This window comes from Bombyx mandarina, chromosome 16 (assembly GCF_030267445.1).
Source record: "Bombyx mandarina strain Sakado chromosome 16, ASM3026744v2".
Lineage (NCBI taxonomy): Eukaryota > Metazoa > Arthropoda > Insecta > Lepidoptera > Bombycidae > Bombyx > Bombyx mandarina.
Window position 1 is genome coordinate 2,492,715 of NC_143222.1, and position 23,274 is coordinate 2,515,988.

Here is a 23,274-nt window from a genome sequence, read left to right on the forward strand (position 1 = left end):
TATTGCCAATGTAATATAGTTAATGGTAATCTATCTATCTAGCTTCTATACACATATAAAAATGAATTGCTGTTCGTTAGTCTCGCTAAAACTCGAGAACGGCTGGACCGATATGGCTAATTATGGTCTTGAGTTATTTGTGGAAGTCCAGAGAAGGTTTAAAAGGTAGATGAATATGAAAATGCTCGGAATGAAATAAAAATAATAATTTTGTTTTTCCTTTGATGAGTTCCCGTCGGACGGATTCCTTTTTTTGTTTAAAGTTTAGGTCTTTTATTTATCGATTGAGGCACTACGAAGTTTATCCGGTCAGCTAGTTCGTAAATAAAAAGGAAAAAGGAACATTAATAGTCTAAATACCCCTAAAAAAGGTGCTAAAAAAAGTATTGTGCCCGAGACGCGAGTTATGCTAACTACGCCACTGCGTATGGCGGCACGTATCGAATCTCGCTATCGACAATTTCAAGATAAGCTCGCATATATACAAATTCCGAACAACATTCGGAATTTCGGACCGTCGGTCTGCCGAGCAATATGCTCGGTGGAAGATCTTCCCTTTATTGTTACCCCAAAGGCATATCACACAAATCTGTCGTTACAAACTTCAAAGAGAATATTTTCGCGCGTCTTCTGGACAAACGTGTAAACCTCCTTGAAATTCTATAGTTTTCCGATAACAATCAATGCTCCAAGGAACTGTTCGTCGTCCATCAGATCCAATCCAACCTTTGCATTAGACGCCTTCAGCTCTAACACTAGGAGCAGGCTTAGAGACCCCGGTAACCGTACTCTTCGACAAAGAGTTCGACGTGCAACCTAACCCATGTATCAGCCCGCTGAGTTTCTCGCCGGATGTTCTCAGCGGGTCGCGATTTCAATCCGGTAGTAGATTCATTCGCGAAGCAGCTGCTCTTGAGTTGTTAGGTCTCCTTCGGAAGCGCTCGGGCAGCTGTCAGCAAATCCCACCCCTCCTGGCTGAGCCTTTGCTCGTCTACCTGTTCTGGTGAAACTGGAAAGGCCTCCGGACCACCAGTAATCGAGCAATCATAAAAAAAATTTGGCAATGTTCGTAATGTTGCTAACATAGCCCTGCCCGCTACCGGAGTAGACTTCATCCATACTATCTGCAGCCTCTGTGTTCATCGACAGTTTCCACAGATCTTTTCTCCCACGTAACATTCGGCTCTGGAATGGGGGTGGGGGTGAAAGGCTATTTGGTTTAAGCGACATTCCTTTTAATACGCGACATTTATCTTTGTAATTAAAGGTCCGTTTTATTTAGCCGACCCGGCAGACTTCGTAGTGCCTCAATGGATAATGTATAAAATAAACTTAAAACAAACAAAAGGAATCCGTCAACCGGACAACACATCAAAGGAAAAACAAAATTGTTATTTTTATTTAATTCCGAGCATTTTCATATTTATCTACCTTTTCAACCTTCTCTGGACTTTGACAAATAATTCAAGACCAAAATTAGCCAAATCGTTCCAGCCGTTCTCGAGTTTTAGAGAGACTAACGAATAGCAATTCATTTTTATATATAGAGATTACCCTATCAACAATTAGAGGTTCCCTATTCAAATAGCTGAAGAAGTTATTTTGTCATGATATTTCTTCCAAATTTTTTAATTTAAATGGCTCTTTTGTAATGTTGCAAAAATGTCGCTTAAACCAAATTTCTTTTCACCCCTCGATTTTTTTTTTCCTACCTATTCGCTGGTAGCCTAAGGGGCTATTGCAGCTACGCCCGGACGGGTAGGTGAGCCACGAGCTCAACCTGAGAGAATTTACTAACATCAGCAGCCCTAGCAAGAGCAGGGCTTCGCAGAATCTACCACCAGACCGGAATCGCGACCCACTGAGAAGATCCGGCGAGAAACTCAGTGGGCTGTGTCTGTGGGTAATTTACTCGACGAACCCTTGTTGATAACCGGTGCTTGTGGTACCTAAAAGCATCATTAATAGATCGGGAGGATCCGTAATGACGTGTTTTGGGCAACGTCGACTGTTTACCATTCGGTCATCGCCTTTCAGTTGCACGGCTTGTTTGTAAATAAATTAACTGAGAAGATCCGGCGAGAAACTCAGTGGGCTGTGTCTATGGGTTAGCTCGTCAAACTCTTAGTCGGCACCCCTCGATATGATGACGAGATGAACTACCTAATCTTCCCAAATCTGATTCCTTAGAACTTTTCATTAACTGAACCTGTATGTAATGTATTTTATTAACTTACAAATATTGACAGGTATCAAGCACTAATGACAATGCAATAATTTTATTTGCTATAGTCCAATATCCTAACAGCATAATAATAAGATAATGTTACATTCGTAATCCGTCTTGCTGTAGCTATACGCGCGTCGTCTTTAATTTTAAAATTTTAAACAGTATTCCGAACCGTATTGTATTTATGAATAGGTAATATGTGCCCGCACTGGCAACTAACATAACATCCTGCCAATTTCATGCGTTGAGATTTAAATGACGGGACGACCGTTTTAAAACACAGATTTTGACCTCGAAGTTTCAAATTATTGACTATACTCACGCTGTGGCGTCTGTAGACTGGTGTTCTCATTAAACCCTGCCGCATTATGGCACACATCATGCCCAAACAATACCGATGGAATACAGCAAAAATGATCTCAAAATTTATAATATCTGGATGAAAAGGTTCGAACCGGTAGGGATAAGTTCAGACTTCGACGACGGGTCTGGTGGTTATTAAAGACGTGACGGGAACATCATAATTCTGCCTCAAAACACATATTTTAAAACAGCGAAGTATTTTTTTTGTAAAAATGAGGGTACTGCTAAGTTCTGCAGAAATGGCGCAATGGAAACATTCGAACACGTAATGGAGACGTCACGATAGTTATTGCTTTTAGTTTCACTATTCCCATAACCCAAAAAACATAAAGGTTTCATAGAACACAATAAAATGCATATAAATTTATAATTGGGAAATAAAAATCTATAAAATAAATCCAGTGAAAATTACAGTTACGTAATTTCACCACATACGTATTCGTTATTGATAGATGGTAGACAAGGTCGTAGATCACCGGGTTACACTCTTAATATCCAGTGGTTACCAAATTTCATAGACAGGGAGGCATGAGATCGAAATTTCGTTGTATTGTATACAGCTATCGGAAACTTCAAATAAATAGGAACGCAAAATAATGATGTATAATGGCAAGAGAAATGAGCACTGAAATCCCTTACCACAGATCTTACGGTCATGTGAAACTTATTTCTCAACACATGAGTATCTTTACATTACGACATAAAAAAAACTGTGAAAGGTAAACCCAATGTTTTCCCAACATCTCATGTGACACAATAATTAAAACCAAACCTAAATAGTTATTGAGGTATTTTCCTTTATTTTCAAAAGGAGGCGATTTTTACTATTACGGCTATACTTATTTTTAATCGTATTTATATTATACATGGAAATCATCACATTAAACCATAATTTAAATTCTAGGCCATTTATCGGTATTCAATTCAGTACCAGGGAGTATGCAGGTAGTCATTTAAAAAAAAAAATACAACCATCCTGAATTATTAATATTACTATTTCTTAACACTTCTGAGATGCGCATCGCGGAACGACTTTTAAAAATCTTATAGATATCATCATACAAAACAATACAAACATCGAATCATTTCTCGATAAACAAAAAAATAATAATAATAATAATGAGATTTAACATTATCGTAACATTAATTCCGTTCAGGAGAAATTCGTGAATGCACTCGACGGCGGGCGGTCCTCGTCGATTTTACACAAAATAAATTATACAAGAATGAGGAGTGTACACAACCGTTGAGCGCTCAGCACTTCTCGTCGGCGAGAAGAGCCGCGTCGAGCGAGAAGCCGAGGTCCAGCACCGCGCCGGGACGCTTGTGCTTGAGCGGGGCTCGCTTCCCCACGTGTCCGTTCAGCGCGTGTCCGCCGAACAACTCGCTCAGGGTCTGTTGCACCTTGTCCTTCCCGCCCCCACTACCGCACGTCACTATTAACTTACGCACCTCCGGCTTCGTGCTTTTACCAGCGTTTATGTGCACAGTCTTAGAGAGAGACAGAGAGTTCGACCCGTAATAATAATTGTTCGCCGCGCCGGTTTTACACTGCGACCGCGTCAGGGACGACTTGATGTTGCTCCGGACGGTGGCGAATTTTTTGCCTAAGGTGATGGCGCCACCGGCGTGCGACGCGTTGAACGTGCACAGCGCGAGCGGTCGAGGAGTCGAGGAGTACCAGCATACGTCGGTCGGCACCACGGCCGGCGGTGGCTCGTCGGCCTGCACCGTGTTCAGGACGGGCACTTCCTCTTGCAGCTCGGCTTCAGGCAACAGAAACGGCTCCGGCAACTGCTGGCTGAGTAGCGACGTGAAACTGGACGTGTCCGGCAGCACCGCTTCGCCCTCCTCGACGCCGAGTAGACTTGCGTAAATATCATTGACTTGCTGCTCCGCGGTCAAGCCGTTGAAGGCGCTCAGGTCTATGTGTGAAGTGTTGTTGACTAGTAGCGGTGGGATGTTCAGCGGGGCGGCGGCGACGGGGGGCGGCGCTGGGGGTGGAGGAGCCGCAGCGGCCGCCGCCCCCGCCTCCCGGGACGCTCGGTGCTCCGCCAACAGCGTGTCGAAGGGTTTCGCTCGCCCCTCCACCGTCCTCCGTAGCGAAAGCGCGTGTGCTTTACACGTTAGTGACCTCGTACATGGTTTAAGGGTTTCAACCATTAGGACTCCACAGTGTTTGTTCGGATCGTACTCGCGTAAGCTAAATTTCGTCTTGCTAGTTTTCCGGCCGCCTGATCTGGATGATGGTGTGCTGGGAGTCGACTTCGCAGGGGAAGGCGCCGGCGGGGGAACGGGAGGGGTCAGGACTGGCATCGTACTCGTTTCCACAACCGAAGTCAGCATGGGCGACGTGTTAGAAGGGAAATGCAAATTAGACAAATCTGCATCTGTTAGGGCATACGCAGGTAACGAAGCTGTGTGCATTGGCGGGTACATTTCTTGTGATGAGATAGGGTCAGACGCCTGTGGAAAATTTATATCATGCATGTTTCCTATATCTCTAATTATATTCTTCCAGTCTGTTGAATTTGTGATATCGTCCGCACTCTGTATACCTTCAGAGTTCATTATTTCAAAAATATCATCTGTTATATTTTCTCCTAATGGCAAATCGTCAGTATCCTGTATACTGACAACAGGTAATTCTCCACCTTCTACGCACACTTGCACTTCTCCTGTGACTGCAGGATTGTTTGGTTCCTCCATATATGGTGGAGCCTCGGGGGGTGGCATTACTATTCTTGATAACGGAGGTGTGGCTGAATGTACTGGGGATGTATCCATTTTTATCTGACGTACATCTGTAGGAACAGGTGGTGGTGGGGGTGGAGGCTCTTTTTTATGCCTACTTCTACTTCTGACTGTAGGGGCAGGTGGCGGCGGGGGCAGGAGAGGTTCGTTGCCTGTGTGGGAATCGAGAAGATGTCTATACGCTGCACTACACTTCACTATCACTCCGCACATGTGACACACAGCAGCATTGAGATTGTCCATTTGTGGAAAGAGACCGTGCAAGTTCATGGTGTCTTGCTTGAGACGGTTAAGGCCCGGACGACGTTGGCGCGTACGATCGGCCGCTTTGTAGGGATGGTGGTCGTTCGAGCGCCTCATCGACGCCGAGCTTTTCACGTCTGAGCCTGGCGCGGCGTCGTCGTCCCGTCGAGGGGACAGGTGTCCTATTTCGCTCACCCACAAGTCCCATGGTTTCTCATTGCACTTCACGGGACTCACTAGTTTGGTCGCGAAAGGGTAGTCGCCAGACATTGTTGAGCTTTTAATCGTGAGCAGGTAGTAAAATTCGGGCTGTCGCCTCAGGGCAGGCCAGCCGTAGCATTACCAGTTTTCTTTCTCTGTTAGGTTATTACCCCATATCTGCCCCTAGCTCGGTGGCCGTCGTTGGCGGCTTCAGGGTCACATCGTATCGTGACTGTTTACTTCATGCTATACGCATGCCGAAACAATAGGTGTTATCGTCTCTTTACAAGTGTAGATTTAATATTTACAGGGACAGATGATCTATCTCACTGACAGCTGATTATGCAGATTGCGAGTTTTTCTCCACCACGAAACACTTCCATCAAACCACGACACTTTTTTATCAACCTCCGCGTTCCCGTTTGTGACAAACTTTAATTTATTACACTCTATTTCAGTGATAGTATACTTGTTACGCGTAAATAAAATGTCTAAAATTTCTGTTTGGTTGGTTGTAATTTACTAAAGCATCAACACTTTTTTGAGTATTTGTAAAGACCGATATCTATTCTACATTCTATAATTCATTCACAATCTCATTCATTTCCGAATGAAAGTGACATCAAACTTTTGACACTCGCAATGTCTTAATCAATTTATTTACGAACATTGGTAACTGGACCTTTTATTCTATCTTACACATCCTTAGATCACTTTTTTGTGATTCTGTGATTTCTGTTAGCGTGAAGGCTGTAACGTTTTTTTAAATAATGTTCATAATTACTTCTTGTTTAGCAATAGTTCTACAATATGAAATATAATGTGAGTATTTGGAACCTGACATGACTAACAAATTTATGGTATTGGTATGCAAAACATTTAGGTAATAAACCAGAATTCGGATAGACCGCTTGAGCTCATCCGTAAAGGGGTAGTGAGGTTCATGAAATTTGATACAAAAAGTTTTTTTTTAAATGTAAATAAATAACATAAATGCAACTAACATCATTTTAATAAATAATTGAGTAAATTTTAATATGACAAACAAGACGAAAAAATAAAATTTATTATTTATTATGTTTTTTCGTTAAAATTTACTAAACATTAATTTATCTACTACCAGTTTTAAACATAAGAACTGTATTCTAACTTTTAAAGTTCTTGTTGGGGTTCACGGCGTGTACACGTATTAGTTAGGTATGTGCAAACCGTACAGTTCTCTTATCAACAATATGACATTTAAAAAATAAAATTTTCACATTCTTGCATATTTGTGATGAATATAAATGACCATTTAAAATTGCGTTTTTAAGTTGCTAACACGAACCCTAGCAAAAGCCGTGCTTCGCAGAATCTACCACCAGATCGGAAACGCGACCCTCTGAGAAGATCCGGCAAGAAAGTCCGTGACCTGTGTCTGAGGACTATTTTACTCGTCTAGCCCTTCGCCGCAAGCGACGGGTACGACGAGAACGATGACCGGTGCTTGAGGTACTTAGAAGTACCGTTAGTGGATCGGGAGGATCCGATATGACGTGTTTGAGGTGACGTCCACTGCTTTCCATTCTGTCCGCAGGATCGGGAATGTAGTTACCGGCGGCCACGATGAGAGGGTTATCGTGTCGTGCCGCTTTATCGAAGTTTTTTATTTATTTTTTATAGCTTTCATGGGTGGACGAGCTCACAGCCCACCTGGTGTTAAGTGGTTACTGGAGCCCGTAGACATCTCCCCATCCTTCAAACCGAAACGCATTACTGCTTCACGGCAGAAATAGGCAGGGTGGTGGTACCCACCCGCGCGGACTCACAAGAGGTCCTACCACCAGTAATTACGCAAAATACAATTTTGCGGATTTCATTTTTATTACACGATGTTATTCCTTCACCGTGGAAATCAACCATGAATATTTGTTGAGTACGTATTTCATTAGAAAAATTGGTACCCGCCTGCGGGATTCGAACACCGGTGCATCGCTCAACACGAATGCATCGGACGTCTTATCCGTTAGGCCACGACGATCTTTCAAATGTGAAGTGGCGCATCGACGCCGACTGCAGATACTTACTGATGGACTCTAAGTTCAGGTCGTCATAGAGGTCGACGTTCCTGACGAACCACGGAGCTCCGACGGCTATCCTGCAACAACGGGATTGAATGATTTGGAATGATTTTAAGTTAGTGCAGGCCGCGTGAGCGAACACTACACTTGCATAGGTCATGACGGGGCGTATGCAATTTTGTAGAGTGTCACCTTATTTCTAAGAGACAATTTACTATGCCTGCATATTCGGGTTAAAATTGCTCTTCGTTTAAGAAAGAATTTGTATTAACGTAATAATCTATGCTATTGATGCAAGTCTCACAAGTTCCTGAGAACCCGAGACGTCAAGTTTTGAAAATTTAGTGATTTTGGCTTTAAACGTATAACAACTATGGTTTCTAATTATTAATGGTATCATAGTTAGGTACATACCTCAACTTATGTTTCATACAATAGAGTTCTTCTGTTTTTATTTATTTACTCCCAAATTAAGTAATATAAAATTATAAGAATTACATATTTTAGCTCAGAATTGAAAAATAAAGAAACGGTATTTTTATTTGAAGCATGTAAATTTTTTGAAATGTTGTCAATTGTGACAAAATTTATGAGCTTCGCTCCGTTTGCCTGCCCAATAGTGCCCAATGGACGAATGAAGCAAAAAAATTTCAAGCACAAAACTGCCTTAAACATTTAAAAAAAAATGAAATATCTCCAATTTTTAATATAAATACCGATATGTTGTTAGAAATAAAGTGGCGGCCTACTCATGTGGCTTAAAAGTGTATGCAAGTCTCTTGTCTTCGGCTTACCAATCGGTGTAACCATTCTAGACACTGTCGGTTATGTGGCTAGAGTTGAAGGAATTTCTATGCAACCCGTGCTGAATCCAGAATCGATGAATACGGACTATGTATTTTTATCTCGATGGGCCGTCAGAGATTATCACGTGAAACGAGGAGATGTCATTTCACTGATGTCCCCCAAAGATCCTAACCAAAAGATTATCAAACGAGTGGTAGCTTTACAAGGTGACGTTGTAAGCACATTGGGCTACAAGAACCAGTATGTGAAAATTCCAGAAGGACATTGTTGGGTAGAAGGTGATCACACAGGTCACACCCTCGACAGCAACACCTTTGGGCCTGTTTCTTTAGGTTTAGTTAATGCAAGAGCGGTGTGCATAGTTTGGCCCCCAAGTAGATGGCAGAGTCTTCAAGCTAAATTGCCACAGAACAGACAGCCTGTGAGCACTGCTATTTAATCTAGTTAAATTAGACATATGTTAGTTAAAAACATGCAAATTGTTTAAAATTGGAGTTTGTTAATTATATGAAAAAATGGGAGTAGAAACATCGTTTGAATCTGCATTTTTATCTATATATTTTATTTTCCTGATCTCTGACTAGTCTCATATTACCTCTTTTACCTTGTTCTTTATTTAGAAGTAATGTTTTATTCCATGGAAGCTAGTAAGCTGCAGTACAATAAAACTTAATGGATAAAAAATATTATCCTGTTATTGTTGTGAATGATAAAAATGTATTTATAAATAAAAATGTTAAATAAACACTATAAACCTTTTATTCATTTTTTCACTTACATAATTATTTCTTTAAAACAAAACATTATTTCTGCAGTTGTTTATTTATCTCTAATGAATTTTCAGATTCATTTTTTTTTTTCAAACCATAACGTTCAACAACTTTTATAACATAGTCATATGATATACCCTTTCTTATAATTTTATAAAGGCCATTCTTTGATAAATCTATAACCGTGGAGCCTGTTCTGTTCTGTTCCAGACCTTGACTCAGTAACCCTCCATCAAATATGGCTGCTAAATGAGGATACAGATGTTCAAATTCTTTGATGGATAATGTTGAAGGTTCATTACTAAAATTGGCACTCGTCAATGCAACTGGCATGTCAAATATTTTCGTAACTGTGTTCATAAAATCATGCTTCGGTATTCTAATACCTATTTTTGTAGTGGAAGGATTCAAAAATGGATTGTCTAGGTGTTTAGTTTTCTGTAGAACAACTGTGACTGGACCAGGAAGTAGCGAATCTAATAACTTGTCACTTATGTGAGAGGCTTCTCCCCATTTTCTCAAGTCAGCTATACTAGTGACACATATGGCCACTGGTTTCACTGCCTCTCTCCCTTTTATAGAGTAAAGTTTTTTGATAGCCTGAGGACAGTTGGCACTGCAAGCTAATCCATAGATTGTGTCTGTCGGTACAGCAATCACTTGGCCCTTTGCCAGGCATTCAGCAGCCCTCAAGCTTGCAGTGAAATCTACACATGATACGACAGGTGTCATTGCGTTTTTCATCATTAAAGATTGACATTTATTTCTTCGTATATAACTAGGATACAATCCAAGTTTGAGTAATTTCATACTCGTTAATAGTCGCAATGAGTTTAATCTCTCCAGTTGTGAGCACATTTGTGATTACAGCAACGGTAGAACGTGGTCATAGGCTCATCAGCTGATCGAGTTTGTAGTTGCATAAAGTACGCACGACCATAACCGCACTTAGGACAAACAGCATCTGTTGAATCAACGTTTTCCCATGCGGCAGCTCCTCCCATAATATAATCTAATTCCTGTAAGAAAAAAATCATGTGAGAATTTTTTAATATGTTCTACTTGTTGTGAAGGTAATGTGACCAACCTTTAATTTAGGGAATGTTCGAGATGAAACTTTCTTCTTGATATTGTAAACATATGGACACGTATTACAGGCGTACCTTAGCGCTGCTTCAGGACCTTCTTCCACCATAAGCATGTTGGCGCACGTTGGACAAAATAGCATATTGAAAAAAAAATTACTTCATCAGTTAAATTTATGTAAGTAGCTAATAGAACAGAATAGTATTATCATAAACGTTTTTAAATTGGTAGTTTGAAACAAGGCTTCATGAAAAAATCTCATATATTATTTTGTTTAATTTTATAGCGAAATTAGTAGTAGTAGTTTTATTTTTCCAAATGGAAACACAAAGGTATCACACCATACAGCCTAATCTTTTATATTTATATTTTTTATGAAATATGATATGAAATGAAATGAAGCTGATTAATTTAATATGAAACATGGCATGGCATGAAATAAAATGAAATGAGATGAGATGGGGATGAAATATAATCTCAGTAAAATGGTGGTCGTTTACTGAGATTTTTTCAGTGAACTTTTTGCAGGATCCCGAGGGGTCACGTCCAGCGGCTTGGTTTCATTTTTCCACAATTGTGTACTTTCACAAAGTCTTAGGGCATATCCGGTATAATTTTAAAATATCTGATGCTTTTTATTATGTTAAGCTACAGTAGGAAAGTGAATAGAGGCATTTTGAGTTCAAATATTATATATATATATTTTTTTCTTTTACCCTAGTGACCTCGAGGAGTCATGCTAGATTCGTCGAACGAGGGCACTTGGCATGAGTACTAGAAGCAAAGTTCTGTGAATCGTTTTATTGCATTTAATGTTTTTTCAGATTTCAACGTGTATTAATATCGTATTCTATTTCGTCGTTTTACTCTTGACAAATTGCTCGATGTCTAGCCATTTATCTCTGTTCGAGGCCAGTCTATTGCACTCATTTAATCTTAATCTTAATTCAATTAATGAATTATCGTCTATGAAATTGTACAACCTTAGGAAAATAAGACAAATACAAACAAGTACAAAACAAAAATCCCTTTGGCTAGATAGTTTGGGTTTTGTTCTCTTTGCCTGGACTCAATCAAATAAAAAGTGTCAAACTCGAAATTTAGACGTGTTGTCAAAATATAATTTGTCACATAGCAAACTGACAAAGTCAACAAAAATCTAACTATTTATTTAGTTTGTCGGCAGTAAAGCTGCAAAGTGGTCGGTTGTGTCGTTATTTATTTTGAAAATCTTCATGGCGTGATAAATAATTCATTATTAGTGCATTGCAGTGGTGGCTCCTCACCGCTGATATTTAACAACCTCATGAATACGTTACGATTATTATTAGACACGTTTTGGGATGAATCTGTTTGGTTGCCTCCTAATACTACATGGGAAGATCTGGAGCCGGGTCCTGACAAAGTCGTGATTTACAATGACTACCGGCATCTTTTTTATCCGTTGCCGCTGGCGTTGGTGCTTATAGTATTACGGCATGTACTGGAGAAGTTAGTATAAATAAATTATAGTTTTAATCATTTTTTTCTTTTTGTTTAACAGTATGTGTGTCAGTGGTGCAGTAAACCCATGGTTGAGTAAACAAGTTAATCGTGTCGTGACTAATAGTTTATCTATATCACGACTTTCAAGTTATTGTCTGAACATAGTTTAAGTTGTGGCTAAACTTAAGTTGTTCTGTTTAAAAGATTCAAGGGAAGTTCCCTGTCATAAGTTAGAGGGTTCGTAATTTCAGAAATAAAAAAAAAAATTCAAAACAAGTTTTTAAATCAAAATCATCCATAATAAGTTTTTATTAAATTGTTAGCAAGTTTTATTAAGTGTATTGGCCACAATCCACATCAATGGACAAAAAATTCCAGGACTATCTGAAAAATATAATCATGCTTAAGTTGTGACAAAGTGTAAATTCACAGAAATAATTCAAGACTTTTTCTGGTTCTATTCTTTTGAACTGTTTTTACAAGTTATGTTTGGTAAATTAAGTCAAATTGAAATTTGGTAAATTAATTGAACCTAAAAATGTTTTTAAAATGGTAACTTAATAAATAATATTAATTGTTAAAGGTACTGGTTTGCACCGTTTGGAAAATCGATAGGTATTAAAAATACCAGACCAAAGAAAGCACCAAACAATCCTAAATTAGAAAATGCATATCAATCATCGTCCAAACTGAAACATAAACAGGTGAGTGTGTTGTATAATAATAAGAAATAAAGTTTTTTAGGACCTTAGAATGACTATATAACATATCCACATTAGTGGTAATTTTCAAAAGTGATAAAAGATTTGTGAACTCACAACAATATGACTTTTGATCAAAATCTAGATCTTATTTAATAGTTTATGAAATTTATTCTAAAACCAAATAAGTAGCTTTTACTGTACGACTGAATCATGATAAATTTTCACACTATTCTTAGAATAATTACGAATTTGAACCTATTGCCAGTGATTCACATAAGTCTCACGTATGATCATTTCAAAAATACTCAGATGTAATGTAACCAATTAAAATATACACGTAAATAATACACACTTAAACAATACAATTTAATTTTCATCAATATGGATAATTGTGAATATGAAAAGAGTTTTTTTATTAATTTTTTTATGGCCTAGTTAGGTGGATGAGCCCACGGCCCACCTGATGTTAAATGGTTACTGGAGCCCATAGACAGCTACAGCGTAAATACCGCTACCCACCTTGAGATATGAGTTCTAAGGTCTCAGTATAGTTATAACGGCTGCCTTGCCCTTCAAACCGAAACACATTACTGTTTCACGGCAGAAATAGGCATTATTATATTCAGCATGAATATAAAAATAAGATTTTGATTGTTATAAAATCACTCAATTATTCACTGTGAATGTATCCAACATCTTATTAAGATGACTGCTGTGATAATGCATAATAAAACAGGATCTCGTTAATGTGGTAAATGAAATGGAGTTATATCAATAAAAATACCTTTTGATTCCATTATTATTATTGATGTTGTATGTTAATGCTTATAAGTAAATGTTTATGTTTATATATTTAATTTACATATTTAATTGTTTCATGTTATATAAAAATATAACTGTTTATGGATTTTTCATTTATTAAATATATTTTAATTCATTTTCTACCCAATTATTGTTCAGGGATTAATGTTATACCAAAAATTATTCACAATACTTATGTTAAAGATTCATAACACAATTTCAAATAATTTATTAAAAATACATTATGCCACTATGGCCTCTGGTAGAAGCTCCTTTCATAGTTACTATTATATTTAAACAATATATTTGATTGGCTTATAAGTTTTATAGAAAATTTGAATTAAATTTAAATCAAATATACCTAGTCAGGTCATAAATTCTGTCACATGTTTAATGTAAAATAATTGAAACAAGTTTATTCATTATGTAACCATTCATATACCAAAATGAACTTAACAAAACATAGATTCTTATGACACTAAAGTTTATTCAAAATGACCTCCGTGATTTTGAATACAGGCCTTCAATCTGCGCGGCCAGTCGTCTATCGCAGCACGAACGAGGTCCATGTCAATATCGGCGGCTGCCTTAATCAAGGATGTCTTGAGTGACTCCAAATTGGGATGAGGCTTTGAGCACGCCTTTTCCTCCAAGTGTTGCCATATCTTGTAATCTAACGGATTCAAATCTGGACTGGAGGAGGGCCAGTCTTCGTGCCGGATGAAGTCGATTTCACGCGCCGCCAGCCAGTCTTGTGTGCTCTTCGCTCTATGAGCTGGCGCCGAATCTTGTTGGAATACCCAGTGCCTGTTATTGAACATGGTATGAAAAACAGGTTCCACAAGGTTCGTCAGGACTGTATTTTGATACACAACTGCATTCGTTTTTACACCTTTCTCACAAAAATGTACCTCTGTTAAGCCCCAATAAGAAACTCCCAACCATACCATGAGCGAGGATGGAAAATGACCTCGTTGGACACGCGGAATACGGTTGCTCGCTTCTTCACTACTGTGTGCGTACACCTTATCATTTTGTTTGTTGTAGCTCTCTTCTACGGTAAAAATTTTTTCATCCGAAAAAAGATTTTCCCGATATTTTTTTCCCGCGTACCGCTTCAATAAAGCGCGGCATCTCTTCAGTCTCAGGTCCATTAGACGAGCATTCAAACGATGTCCTGTTTTTCTTCGATATGCCCGAAGCCCTAAGTCTTCATTTAACACCCTTTTCACCGTGGTTCTGCTTAACCCCATCTGAAGGGCCAACAGTTTCTGCTTATGTTTGGGATTTCTTTGAATTCGCGCCTTCACAGCTTTTATCACTGCTGGAGTCCTAACAGACCGAGGGCGACCACTTCTTGACCTGTCATCTACACTAGAGTCTTCATTGTATCGTTTGATGGTACGATAAACGAATCTTTTGGTTATATTCAAAATTTTCAGTACCGGTAAAATGGGGCGATTAGGGATTGACAGGCGAATCGGGAAAAAACCGGGAAAATCTTTCGACGCTCAATATAAGTTTTTTAATCTTTGCAAAATCTTCCATTTTTTGTAGTTTAATAGTAGAATGTTGAAAGTTCACAAAACAACTCTGAATATGCATGATAATAGCTGCTAACTTATAAAAAATCGCGTTTCAAATTAACTTCCTGTGGTGGTCATTATTTTAGTGCTAGAAACTTTGCTCTCTTTTATTTATTTGATAATAATAGAAGACGACTATGATTTATAAACGTTATTTAGTGTTTGAACCAGCATATATATTAAAGTTAAGTCTCAGTTGTTATTGGTTTTAATGTATTTGATTAAATAAAAATACATGTAAAAATCTGTTGTTTTTGGGGATATTGGGGACGTCTTAGGTACAAATAGCAACGAAAAAGGGGTCAATTGGGATGAAAATACGTGAAATGGAAACGACCTAAGTATAAATAGGTACAGGTTTGTAGGGTTGTCTATGTAGTTATAACAATATTTTTTAAATTTGTTGGTAAAAATCTGGTTTATTCGAAGCGAAATTGGGAATAAGTCTTTATTTGAAATAGATAAGCAATTTAATATAAGTAAGTCGATTTTGCAGAGACATGTAACAAGATCAATAAAATCTCAAGGTGGACAAAAATGTCTAAGTAATACATAATAAAATATTTAATATTTGTTCAGAGTGGGGGTATTCATCTGATTAATCCATGGAATAACCGACACACCTAATCTCTTAACCCAGATAGAAATATCAGCACTGTCGATTGCACCTATAATTGAGGTGATGTCTGCCATGTACTTTTGTCAGTTTTTCAATTTTTTTTATTGATGATCACTTTGTTGGTGCAACTAAATAAATAAATTAATTAAAACTATATATAAAAATAAAAGTAGTGCAAACCCTAGGAAATTTCTCATTTCGTCCCAATTAACCGCAATTTTCGGGTATATAAGGATTACACCTATTTTTGCATTTTTTGCTTAAACTGGAATGCTAGTTGCATAATTTTAAATTAGATAACAAAGATGCCCCCAAGACTCAATCATTTTGATCCTGATATAGCATTATATACATCAACAACTACCTTAAAATTGCTCATAAAGTTGGAATTTGTCCCTAATCGCCCCATTTTACGGTATGTTAAAAATTTGAATTGGCGCGTAACCGCAACGATGCAACGCAATAACTGCAACACGGTCTTCTTTAAGCGTCCACTCCATATTTAAAAATGAGTAAAATTCTAAAAGTATACATTTTTATTTTCATGAACAATTCGAAATTCGAATTCAATAAACTTTTTTGTGGCCAGCATTCTAAAAGAAAAGTTTTTACTCTGTGACAATACTTATGACCTGACTAGTTATATCCAGGAATAAATTTATACGTTATTATCATAAACAAACCTGATATAGGTCGAAAAAAATATTGCCAATGCTCTACTGGAACCTTTCAGAACAATGAACCAATTCTTGTCAATATTGAAAATGTACTTCGAAATGGTGTTGAAACCCCTCGAAAGTCCTAGCGCTAAAGCTGTAGCGACAAAAAAATAATGATTTTCCTCTCCTTTTATTTTGTAGGTAGATAATTATCGAAAAACTTGGTGACGTCATCGCTAATCAGTACAGATGTTCACGAGGACCAACATTCGTTATGCCTCTTTCCGTATACCTACTACAGAGTTGCGATCATTGACCTAAGAAATTTGTTTGGAATAGATTGCGGGCTTATGTAATGAAACATGTCTTGTCGGATCCTCTGGATTCACTCTCGGTGCTTTTGGGCCTCTAAAGCACCGGTCATCGTCTTCGTCGAAGAGTTCGACGAGCGAACTAACCCATAGACACTCACACACACACACTCAGCCGGATCTTCTCAGTGGGTCGCGATTCCGATCCGGTGGTAGATTCTGCGAAGCGCTGCTCTTGCTAGGGCTAGTGTTAGCAAATTCTCTCAGGTTGAGCCCGTGAGCTCACCTACCCGTCCGGCCGTAGCTGAAATAGCCTCTTAGGCTACTAGAGAACAGGTATGAAATAAAAGAAGATAAATTTGCAAACCAGTATTATATCCTGGTTTGATTAAATTTATTATATTATTTCCTATTCACTTTGAGTATCCTCCTCCTCCTCCGTGCGTCGTATTCCTCAGTTCTGAGGATCGTGACCTTTACTGAGCACTTTTGTTAGGTCTATGTTCCTCCATTCACTTCTGTCCTCCGCGCAGTGGATAGCGACACTTTGAGTATAGAGAATATAATTTATAAAGTACTAGCCGTGATCGCCCGCTTCGCTGGGCATTTAAAATTAACATTATTATTTATTGACATTATTATTAGCGAGTCCAACACTCATATAAATATTAGCTTATCTATTAAGTACATGTATTTTCTACATGGATACCAAGTCAATCGGATACATGGTTCAGTAGTTATAACGGAACATCCGTAAAAACAACTGTAGATTTATATATTAGTATAGATCATCATTCGTTTCAATATCAAGTTCAAGATATCCCTAAAAACTTTATATATTTATTAATTAAGAATCGTCATTATTTCGTAGTCTATATGGTTTAATTTTTAATTAACATACATTAAACGTATGTTTTCAGTTATTATTGCGGAAGGACGAGGTAAATTTTTATTTATTTTGATTATTTTTATATCACGTACTAATTTGTTTGCACGTAATATTGTTGGAATTTGGATAGCTGTTTTCCGTACGTAATAATTTTTTTCTCCTACCTACGCCGGAAGTTCGGTTTTCCTCCCGCTGTACAGGGAAGAAAGTCTAACTTTTCCTCCCTGGGTACTGAGAAGTGCGCATGCGCGTTAGTGTTTACGTCTGCTCTCACGCACCTAAAATTCTCCGCCATTGTTGTGCTCGGTTAATTTGCAATATTGTCTTTAGTGTAAAAGTGAAATAAACAAAAGGCAGTAAAATTTAATAGTGAAGTATTAAGCAAAGATGAATTCATCAGACAGTTCTTATTCAATTAGTAGTTTATTTAAAAATTAAAAAACAGTTAATTTTTTTTTATGAGTATGGGGGGCTCAGCCCCCCTACAACCCGCCAGGGCTTCGCCCCTGGACCCCACCGGGGCTTCGCGCCTGGTCCCCGGCTCGGTACTCCACGAACTTTCGGCCTGGTAGGAGAAAAAATGGTATGTGCACCATGGGAAAAAAATAGGACATCTCATCCAGGAAATGTCCCACTTTTCTCCCTTGGTGCACAATGATACTATATAGATGCACATTCAATCACTGTAATCTTTCTAATTTACTTATAACCAATGTCCTGCACTTAGCGGTCATTTGCTAAGCGTCAATCGAAATGTTTTTCTCAAGTAAACCTTCACGAGCTGGTCTCTTACGAAGCTGTCGTGGTCTAAAGTATCAGACGTATGATCTACTCGTATGAAATCCAGGAGATACCAACCTCTCTAATGAAATACGTACATAACTCATGTTCACGGATGCCTTGAGGAGGAGTAATAAAAGTGTGATAAAAAAAAAACCCAGAAGAAATATAATTAGTGTAGTAACTCGTTGGAGGACTTGTGAGCCCTCACGCATAAGGACCACCATCCTACCTATTTATGCCACGAAGCAGACATGCGCGTTCCAGTTTTAAGAATGAGACACCTCATATATATAGTACCATCGAGGTTTCGACTTCATGTCTGAATGCCACTTTAAAAATAATGAGGTTCAAGTAAGCAAATATTTGTGTGTTTTTAAAGATCGTTTGTGTTACTGGTGGTAGGACCTCTTGTGAGTCCGCACGGGTAGTTATCACCACCCTGCCTGTTTCTGCCGTGAAGCAGTAATGCGTTTCGGTTTGAAGGGTGGGGCAGCCGTTGTAACTATACTTGAGACCTTAGAACTTGTATCTCAAGGTGGGTGGCGCGTTTATGTTGTAGATGTCTATGGCCTCCGGTAACCACTTCAGACCAGGTGGGCTGTAAGCTCGTCCACCCAACTAAGAAATAAAAATAAAAAATCTGATAGTGCCGCGAACAATAATGCGATATACATTTAATATAAAATAATTCGATATACATTTGAGGCTTCAACCTCAAGTCTCAAAACGGATGATGGCGTTTCCGTAGTGACGCTTATGGGCTCTGATATCCTCTTAACACTAGATGATCGGTGAGTTTGTTAATCTGTTTAAAAAAATACATATACCTGATATTAAATAACTGATATTACCTGATATTTCATAGATTTTGAGACTCTCATTCTTTTATTACATTTATTATTAAGCGAATTTACAGAAGCATCAAATGTATTTAATTGTCTACATATATGGTGCCCAAAAATATATAGAACAGTACTTCAATAAAAGCAGTAATTAGATTACCCGTGAAAGGTTGTAATACCATAATATAGCTCTTAAACATCTTCTAAAGACTGCAAGGTTGCAGCTTTGTAACGAAGAGCGACCTTCGCGACGGACCGACAAATGTAAAAAACGTATTGTTGTAAAACTTTCGCAATTTAACGCAACCAAATTGAAAACAAAGTCTGAATAGGACCGTTGTTCGCTTCGTAGAATCTTTGATGCGTTCGTGAAATAATAGGTAATATACCGTTAACCGCGCGACTGCGACTCGGATATATCTGCAACAGGTAGGTAGGTACCAATAATTCCAAGTATCGTACTTAACGAGTAGAATAGAATAGGCACTTATACCGCCTATTTTCGCCGTGAAGCAGTAATGCGTTTCGGTTCGAAGGGTGGGGTATAGCCGTTGTAACTATACTGAGACGTTAGAACCTATATCTCGAGGTGGGTGGCGCATTTACGTTGTAGATGTCTATGGGCTCCAGTAACCACTTAACACCAGGTGGGCTGTGAGCTCGTCCATTCATCTAAGCAATAAATAAAAAAAAACGAATATTAGAACAACAAAAAGGTATGCCTCTAAATATGTCCTGCATTTTTTTAAATGATATTGTTTTAATGCTACTGACGGTAGGTGAACTTTTTATAATTATGGTGATCGAATGAGCACACAGTCCCCCTAATAGTACCTAAGTTTTGCTGGAGCCCATTGGCATTTTAACGTGAATCCCCTCTCTAATTTAGGCCATGATATTGAAGTCCAACCTCCATACTGGAGTCTATGACTACTTCGCTCCAAAAATAAGCATAATAATAATTTAAAATTATCTGACACCTTTTTTGACGTTTTTCTCATTTAATCGTCTTCGCCATCTTGCTTTTCTCTGTCATTCTCTTTTCCTTTTTTACCTTTTTCTCTCACTCACACCTTAATGCTCCGTTCCACACTCATTCATAGGTTCCGTTCTTACCAATCCTACATTAATACTGATACGCGCTGGGGTTCGAGATAAATAAAAGTTCCACCAAAGTACAAATTATATCTCTATCTAATTACTTGGAGCACTTACAGAGCACTTAACAATTCGTAATTCGCTTCTTCCGCTTCGCTTCAGGTGATCCGTTCACTGTTTCGCTTCGAGTAGTTCCGATTACTGACTGCCATCGTTTCATCTCTGCAACGTGTTTATAGTCGATACGACATCCCTAGAATTATTGAGAACATTCTGGACAAGTCGAGTAGTTTCGATATGCGTTTCCGCTATTTGATAATAGGTGGCGTTGTACGTTTCGAGCGTTCTCGATTCTCTATTAGTTCTTTTGATATTCGTTTCTACTATTGGACGATAGATGATGTTGCTCTTACCGGCGTAACAATACACCCATGAAGTTTATAATCTGCATCAAATAGACCTGCTACTGAATATCCCCTAGTGTTAGTTCCCTAGTGTAATGTGTTAGATAAAGGCACGTGCGATAAGGTATCTATGAAAAAATAGGTCAATAGCTCTTGCAGACTTAATAGGCAGATATTTTATATATAATTATTATTATAAGACGCTATTATTAGCTTCGTCTTTGTTATTTTTCCCTACCTATGCTGATAGCCTTGAGAGGCTATATCAGCGTTGCCCTAGCGTGTAGGTGAGCTCTCGGGGCTCAATCTGGAAGTGTTGCTAATACTGCTCCTAGCAGGAGCAGTGCTCGCAGAATCTACCACCGGATCAGAAACGCGACCCACTGAGAAGATCTGGCGAGAAACTCAGTAGGTCGTATCTATGGGTTAATGTCTTTATGTGTGTTTGTTTGTATGTAAAGGAATCTCCGAACGATTTCACTTTCACCGATTTTAAGACGTTAAAGTTAAATTAAATTTGAGAATTTGCACACGCATCAAGGACCGATGGCAGTACAATAACTTTATAACTTCGCTCAAATATCCTGACCTATATAAACCGAATAATAGAAAGAAAAAAAAACGTGAATTCTTTATGTTAATCCTCTTTGCTGATGTATGAGCATATTCTTAGATTTTAATTTACACTAGCTGACTCGGCAGACTTCGTAGTGCCTCAATCGATAAATAAAAGACCTAAAGTTTTGTATAAAATAAACCTAAAACAAACAAAATCCGCCGGACGGGGAAGACACATCAATGGAGAAACAAAATTGTAATTTTCATTTAATTCCGAGTTTTTTTTTCATATTTATCTACCTTTTAAACCTTCTCTGGACTTCCACAAACAATTCAAGACCAAATTTAACCAAATCGCTCCAGCCGTTCTCGAGTTTTAGCGAGACTAATGAACAGCAATTCATTTTTATATATATACCTAGTCAGGTCCTAAATTCTGTCACATGTTTAATGTAAAATAATTGAAACAAGTTTATTCATTATGTAACCATTTATATACCAAAATGAACTTAACAAAACATAGATTCTTATGACACTGAAGTTTATTCAAAATGACCTCCATCATTTTGAATACAGGCCTTCAATCTGCGCGGCCATTCATCTATCGCAGCACGAACGAGGTCCATGTCAATATCGGCGGCTGCCTTAATCAAGGATGTCTTGAGTGACTCCAAATTGGGATGAGGCTTTGAGCACGCCTTTTCCTCCAAGTGTTGCCATATCTTGTAATCTAACGGATTCAAATCTGGACTGGAGGAGGGCCAGTCTTCGTGCCGGATGAAGTCGATTTCACGCGCCGCCAGCCAGTCTTGTGTGCTCTTCGCTCTATGAGCTGGCGCTGAATCTTGTTGGAATACCCAGTGCCTGTTATTGAACATGGTATGAGAAACAGGTTCCACAAGGTTCGTCAGGACTGTATTTTGATACACAACTGCATTCGTTTTTACACCTTTCTCACAAAAATGTACCTCTGTTAAGCCCCAATAAGAAACTCCCAACCATACCATGAGCGAGGATGGAAAATGACCTCGTTGGACACGCGGAATACGGTTGCTCGCTTCTTCACTACTGTGTGCGTACACCTTATCATTTTGTTTGTTGTAGCTCTCTTCTACGGTAAAAATTTTTTCATCCGAGATGTTCCCGATATATTTTTCCCGCGTACCGCTTCAACAAAGCGCGGCATCTCTTCAGTCTCAGGTCCATTAGACGAGCATTCAAACGATGTCCTGTTTTTCTTCGATATGCCCGAAGCCCTAAGTCTTCATTTAACACCCTTTTCACCGTGGTTCTGCTTAACCCCATCTGAAGGGCCAACAGTTTCTGCTTACATTTGGGATTTCTTTGAATTCGCGCCTTCACAGCTTTTATCACTGCTGGAGTCAAAACAGACCGAGGGCGATCACTTCTTGACCTGTCATCTACACTAGAGTCTTCATTGTATCGTTTGATGGTACGATAAACGAATCTTTTGGTTATATTAAAATTTTTCAGTATGTTAAAAATTTGAATTGGCGCGTAACCGCAACGATGCAACGCAATAACTGCAACACGGTCTTCTTTAAGCGTCCACTCCATGTTTAAAAATGAGTAAAATTCTAAAAGTATACATTTTTATTTTCATGAACAATTCGGAATTCGAATTCAATAAACTTTTTTGTGGCCAGCATTCTAAAAGAAAAGTTTTTACTGTGTGACAATACTTATGACCTGACTAGGTATATATTACATTAGTAATATTTCATCGCCGTATCGAATTAATAATTCGATGTCACCCTGAAACATCCGTTTCAGATTCTAAAAGACACGTCTTCTATTTAAACGGAATCGCGCTATAAAGATAATTTCGTAAAAAAAAAATCTTTTGATGTGTGAAGTGGTATAAACGAAATTCGTTTGTGGCAGCGTAATAATTTCGGCCTCGATGTTCTGATGTAGGGCTGTCAAGACACTTATTCCATTATTTTGTTATATATATATTAATACGTGAAGCAAAAACTTTGTATCCCTTTTTACGAAAA

At 38.4% G+C, this 23,274-nt stretch overlaps 5 protein-coding genes across 7 annotated transcripts in view; 2 read left to right on the forward strand and 3 right to left on the reverse strand.

Annotated features, from left to right (window-relative positions):
* Positions 1 to 3,370: 3,370 nt before the first annotated feature.
* Positions 3,371 to 6,403, reverse strand: LOC149501216 (uncharacterized). Its single transcript, XM_089733663.1, has one exon. It carries the CDS (start codon positions 5,858 to 5,860, stop codon positions 3,848 to 3,850), a length of 2,013 nt encoding a protein of 670 aa, XP_089589789.1. The 5' UTR covers positions 5,861 to 6,403; the 3' UTR covers positions 3,371 to 3,847.
* A 2,074-nt stretch (positions 6,404 to 8,477) lies between these two features.
* LOC149501217 (mitochondrial inner membrane protease subunit 2) lies at positions 8,478 to 9,209 on the forward strand. The gene has a single exon (XM_089733987.1). The coding sequence runs from the start codon at positions 8,603 to 8,605 to the stop codon at positions 9,095 to 9,097; it is 495 nt and encodes a 164-aa protein (XP_089590113.1). The 5' UTR covers positions 8,478 to 8,602; the 3' UTR covers positions 9,098 to 9,209.
* Positions 9,210 to 9,399: 190 nt separating this feature from the next.
* Tcs1 (Threonyl-carbamoyl synthesis 1) lies at positions 9,400 to 10,286 on the reverse strand. The gene has a single exon (XM_089733986.1). It carries the CDS (start codon positions 10,284 to 10,286, stop codon positions 9,462 to 9,464), a length of 825 nt encoding a protein of 274 aa, XP_089590112.1. The 3' UTR covers positions 9,400 to 9,461.
* LOC149501219 (DNA-directed RNA polymerase III subunit RPC10-like) lies at positions 9,400 to 10,858 on the reverse strand. Its single transcript, XM_089733988.1, has 2 exons — positions 10,516 to 10,858; positions 9,400 to 10,447 (listed from the first exon to the last, which is right to left on the reverse strand). Exons 1-2 carry the CDS (start codon positions 10,654 to 10,656, stop codon positions 10,262 to 10,264), a joined length of 327 nt encoding a protein of 108 aa, XP_089590114.1. The 5' UTR covers positions 10,657 to 10,858; the 3' UTR covers positions 9,400 to 10,261.
* A 767-nt stretch (positions 10,859 to 11,625) lies between these two features.
* Positions 11,626 to 23,274, forward strand: part of LOC149501220 (ceramide synthase 6) — a 34,194-nt gene continuing 22,545 nt past the window's right edge. For 2 of the 3 annotated variants that reach the window (XM_089733874.1, XM_089733875.1), the window contains exons 1-2: positions 11,631 to 12,005; positions 12,583 to 12,703. In XM_089733874.1, the coding sequence (XP_089590000.1) occupies positions 11,821 to 12,005; positions 12,583 to 12,703 (306 nt within the window). In that variant the 5' untranslated portion in view covers positions 11,631 to 11,820. Of the gene's footprint in view, positions 12,006 to 12,582; positions 12,704 to 17,599; positions 17,621 to 23,274 lie in introns of all 3 variants that reach the window. The other variant, XM_089733873.1, reaches the window with a different exon arrangement.

Coding starts and splice junctions, on each gene's coding strand:
- LOC149501216 (XM_089733663.1), bottom strand. CDS start 5,860: ATGTCTGGCGACTACCCTTTCGCGACCAAACTAGTGAGTCCCGTGAAG.
- LOC149501217 (XM_089733987.1), top strand. CDS start 8,603: ATGTGGCTTAAAAGTGTATGCAAGTCTCTTGTCTTCGGCTTACCAATC.
- Tcs1 (XM_089733986.1), bottom strand. CDS start 10,286: ATGTGCTCACAACTGGAGAGATTAAACTCATTGCGACTATTAACGAGT.
- LOC149501219 (XM_089733988.1), bottom strand. CDS start 10,656: ATGCTATTTTGTCCAACGTGCGCCAACATGCTTATGGTGGAAGAAGGT. Junction 10,448..10,515: donor GAACATTCCCTAAATTAAAG/GTTGGTCACATT, acceptor TTTTTCTTACAG/GAATTAGATTATATTATGGG.